Genomic DNA, 5,064 nt, shown 5'->3' with positions numbered 1-5,064 from the left:
CGCCTCAGGCGGCGGCGGCGGGAGGGCGCTGGCCGCAGGCAGCCTCCTTCCCTCGCCCCTGCCTTCCGAGGTGGGGGAAAAAGATTTCCTCGGCAGCCGCCGCCCTCCCGGCTGGGAGAAGCGGGAAGGGAGAGACCAGTGAGCCCGGGGCACAGTGCGCCGTCTGCCCGCCCGCCGCCGCTCCCTTCCCCAGCCGGCGGGGAGCCTCTCGCCCCTGACGCGGGGGTGGTGACGGGGCTGGGGCGTCTCAGCTCTCCCCCGCGGAAGAGGTGCCGGGGGAGGAAGGGCCGCGGTGACGGTCCCCCCTGAGAGAGCGGCCGCCTCCGCCCACGCGTGCCCCAGCGGAGGGAGGCGCTGCCCCCCGAAGCTGCCCGGCCGCGGGGCGGGGGCGCCGCGCCGGCACCTCAGGGCGCGGCCGCGGGGCCGGCCGGGCGCGCGGCTCCTCCCGCCAGGGCGCTGCCGGGCCGGGGGCGGAGGAGGCGGGGAAGGGGGGAGCCGCTGCCGTCACCGAGGTTCCCGGCTCGCTCGCCTCGCCGCCGCGGCGGCCCTAGCCCCGCTCCCACCCCCTCGCCTGCCCCCACCCTCCTTCCCATTCTCTCGCTCTCTCGGCGAGAGCAGTGTGCCTCCTTTCCCAGATGGCAGGCGGCAGCGCCATGCAGCCTCCCGTTCCTCCTCCTCCTCCTCTTCGGCTCTAAGTCAATGCCATGCTGCCGCTGCTCCTCCCGGCACTGCTGGCCGCCTGCCTGCCGCCCTGCCAGGGCTGGAGCCCCTCTGCGGCTGCCAGCGGGCAGGAGGAGCAGGAGCAAGAGCTCTTCTTGCCCCATGTCAACTCCTCCTCCCGCTCCTTGGCCAGCCTCGAGATGGACCTCGACGGGGCAGCAAGCAAGGAGGAAGGCAGCACCACCAGCCCGGGCACGCCGACTGCCCCTAGCCAAGAGCCTTTCCCTTCCGCTCCCACCTCCTCCGGGCAGCAGCAGCAGCGTCCCCAGCCGCAGGGGCAGCCACAGCCCGCCGAGGACCCGCACTGCAATATCAGCGTGCAGCGGCAGATGCTGAGCTCGCTGTTGGTGCGCTGGAGCCGCCCGCTGGGCATCCAGTGCGACCTCCTGCTCTTCTCCACCAACAGCCACGGGCGGGCCTTCTTCTCCGCCGCCTTCCACCGCGTGGGGCCGCCGCTGCTCATCGAGCACCTGGGGCTGGCGGCCGGGGGCGCCCAGCAGGACTTGCGCCTCTGCGTGGGCTGCAGCTGGGTGCGGGGCAGACGGGTCGGGCGCCTGCGGGGCACCGCTCCCCAGGCCGCCTCCGCTGCCGCCTCCTCATCCTCCTCCTCTTCCTCCTCGCTCTCCTACCCGCCGGCGGCGGAGCCCGGTCAGTACTGGCTGCAAGGGGAGCCGCTGAATTTCTGCTGCCTGGATTTCAGCCTGGAGGAGCTGAAGGGGGAACCGGGCTGGCGGATGAACCGCAAACCCATCGAGTCTACCTTGGTGGCTTGTTTTATGACTCTGGTCATCATCGTGTGGAGCGTGGCCGCCCTCATCTGGCCGGTGCCCATCATCGCCGGCTTCCTGCCCAACGGCATGGAGCAGCGCCGCAGCACCGCCGCCGGCACCACCACCACCACCGCCGCTGCCAAGTAGCCGGTCCCGGTGACACCCACCCCCGCTTCTCTTCCTTGTGCGGTGCGGAGGGACGCGGGGCGGCCGCTTCCCGCCGGGCCGGACTCTGTCGTGGGTCGTGGGTTTCTGTTGGGAGGGCTTTTTTTGTTGTTGTTGTTGATTTTTTTCTTTTGTTTAAAGCGTGTCACAGGTGCGCGGCGGGGCGGTGCTGGCCCGGGGGTGGGGGGGACGTGGGGCTGGGGACCGCGGCCTGCCCTGCCCTGAGAGGAGCAGCTCCTCCGCGCCCCCGGCCTCGCCGCCGCAGACGACCACATCCTGTGTGCTCGTTTTATATCTTTAATATCCGTTTTAAACGAACCTTTTAGTAAAAAAGAAGAAAAGGAAAAAAAAAAAAGAAAAAAAATTAAGAAGCCCCCCCACACCCTCCAAAAATCGATGCAGGAAATAAAAGACCCTCCCACTCAACTGCATCTGTCGATGTTGGAGTAGCTTTTTGTATATGAATGACTACAGTTTGAGCGGGTTTTGTCTTTATTTGAGGAAAGGGAAGTCTCTTTCTGGCCTGATCAAGAACTGAAGCAGTGTGTATGTGTGTGTGTGTGTGTATATATATTGTTATTGCTGAAGCTGAACTTTAACCAACCTTTTACACTGTATTTCCCAATTGAGATAGTGTGTATTTATTATTGTAGCTCTGCATCATTTGGCTTTTAATACAGAGGTTTTCTTTCTGGAGCCACTGGAGCCTGTTGTTGATGTGCTTCCGCTAGGGTGGAACAGAGGGTTTGGACGGCCTTCCCATCTGCAAGCCGTCTGCAAGCCTCCGCTTCCCCTGTGAGGTGACGTTACCAGGGTTGTTGGTGGGGGAAAGGGGAATCCCAAGCCCTTTCTGAATGGTGTCTGCCCTGTCTGTACCAGATTTAGGTCTGTATGGCTACATCAGGGTTGGGGGTGGGTGGGATGGGGGAGCGTCGCTGTGCCAGAGGTCCTCTAATGCAGTTTACATAGCAGGCTAATGCTTCTTCCTCTGTTTGAGATGGGGTGGTTTCAGTCCTGGGAAGATGAGACCCCACTCTATGAGATGTGTTAAAATCCGCCTGGAGGCAAGTCTCTGACTTCCACAAAGTGCACTCCTCAAAAACAGCTTGGATGCAGTGTGTTTGTTGGAGGTATGGTAATACTGTACCTCTTTTTTCATCTACCAGTCTGCAGGGTGCCTGTGGGGTGGAGAGAAGGCAGGAGTTCCTAGTCCAGAGCTAGATCATAGCTGCCGTCATGCAAGCGCTCAGGGAAGAAAGATTTGCAAGATTTCTTTCTTCTTCGAGCAGACAGCTACACAGGTTAAAGTACCATTTGTTGTATGCTCCTGACTGTTCAGCCTTACAAGAAGTTGTTTCATTTGCCTTAGACGTGTTAAGCCAGATGAAGTTTATAAAATCAAAATGTGAACCAAGTGAGAAAGGTTTGTAATAGGAGTTCTCCTTCCTTTGTCAACATCAATATATTTAAATTGTTAGGGACATGTGGACTCACTTGTGGCTAATTTTTTGTAACATTTTCTTCCCTATATTTTAGTGGAAATAGTTGGGTTGAAAGTCTGGAGGGATTCTTAGGATTCCTATTTTTTTAATTGAGAACAAATTAAAATAAATGCTCTGTGTGTATGCCACCTGGAGAAAAAAAAACGCAGAGAGAAAAAGATGGACAAACAGCAGAATAAATCAAGATTTTAATATGTTCCATGTTACTGGGCTACCTCTACACCCACCGTTTCTCCTGTTGATCCTAACAGGCATATCACTTGAGTGGAGATTGCGGTGGTGCTGTTTTCAGACAGGAGAGGATCCAGTCACTGAGAGAAATGTTCATTTGACCTGTTGATCCGACCTTCCCTCGTCTTCTTACTTCAGAGAGCCCCGCTTTTCTTTCCTTGATGTGAAAGACATAGCGTCACTTCTGCCTTCTGCAGATTCTTTCAGGCAGAGACACTCGAGCGAGATGGGTTACTCGCCTGTAACGCCCCGTGTGACAGCAAAGCCTCTTGGCACCGAAAGGCAAGGCTAGCAACACGAAGGTAATGTTAACGCTCTCCTGAAAGAGAAATGCTCTGCGTGTGGATTAAACCTCAGAGGAGTTGCCAGGCCAGGAAAGAATTTCATCTTTTTAAGTGGAGATACATTTAGGCAGAGTTGCCAACTTTCGTTGGAAGTTTTGCTGGCTTTGTAGTGTGCAGTGTGTAGTCCTCGCTGTTATCTGGGGAGCCTGTGCTCGAACTCAGGGTTGGAATCTCTGGGGTTTTTTGCTTATCCTAGTTTCCCCAGTGTTGTTTTTTGACTTGATTTGCATCAGCGAAAACGAGATAATAGCGTTACTGTGTGAAACGGGCAGCTTCAGTTATTAAAGGGTGCTTTTTTTTTTTTTAACCTACTGAGAGCAGTAAAGCTGGTATGGAATGATTTTGGGGTATGTCTTCTAACTTCTACCAAGATGAGCATGAAGACAAACCTTGTGAACGAGCAATGCCAGACTCAGAATATTTTGCTGCTTCACTTAAAACATGTGATGGAAGAGAGGGATTTACTTCTATAAATATGCTCGTAAGTGGAGCTGTGATTAAAAATCTGCTAAAGTGTGAAATGTTTAAAACACAGGGATGGCATTAAAAAAAACCTGAAACAAACCCCAAAAGGCAGATCTTGTCCAGAATACAGAAAAGCTGCAGGGGCTGAGCAAAAGCCCAGTGAAATCAGATAGTTAATTGAAGTTTTGCGTGACTAAAGAGTAAAGAATCTTGTTTAAAGATATATGTCTGGCTATAAGAGTAGGTATTGCATTCTTCTTCCTCTTGGGCTTTTACACCTATCATTTGTAAATCCAAAGCCAGGGTATGCTGATCTCGGATACAAAATGCAAAGAACATTTCCCAGTCAGAGAAGGTGTTTCCTTAGATCACAGTAACCATGTTCCCCTCCTAGAGATGACAGTCTGTGTTTTTCCATGCCTTAAAAGAATACTTTAAGGCACAGTGGAGGGCACAGAGATTATCTGATGTACATACAGGGTTTAGCCTGGACCTAAGTCATAGAACTCTCGGGTTTCAGTGAGGTGGCCGCAGGGTTTCTCCTGAAAGGAGCAGAGTTGGAAATTGTGGGTAGCTGTGTCCTCAGGCCGGAGTTAACAGCAAAGTGACTTATCAGCTTGCACAGTCCAGGATGATTTACAGAATTGCATTACGCAGAGCGTGAGCTTTCTTCAAGTTGCCGTTCCACCGAAAACCAGTAACCCTCCTCCCATAGCTGTGGTCACTACTATGACTCTAACTAACTGATAATTTTGAGTACAAAAGGCATACTCAGCTTTTGCCTGCACCTGCGAGAATTTAATCTGAATTAAACCCAGAAGAGTCAAGCCCAGAGCAATATAAAACGATCCATCCCCACACCAGCTG

General features: G+C 54.2%; 1 protein-coding gene across 1 annotated transcript; it reads left to right on the top strand.

Moving 5' to 3' along the window:
- Positions 1-704: 704 nt before the first annotated feature.
- Positions 705-1,637, top strand: TMEM158 (transmembrane protein 158; the record flags this gene model as incomplete). The annotated part of the gene is made up of 1 exon (XM_084260102.1): positions 705-1,637. The coding sequence occupies one exon, from the start codon at positions 705-707 to the stop codon at positions 1,635-1,637; it is 933 nt and encodes a 310-aa protein (XP_084116228.1).
- Positions 1,638-5,064: the final 3,427 nt, after the last annotated feature.

This window comes from Gallinula chloropus (assembly GCF_964237585.1).
Source record: "Gallinula chloropus genome assembly, chromosome: 2".
NCBI lineage: Eukaryota > Metazoa > Chordata > Aves > Gruiformes > Rallidae > Gallinula > Gallinula chloropus.
The sequence above is the reverse complement of the archived record's forward strand: the minus strand, read 5'-3'. Positions and strand labels throughout refer to the sequence as shown.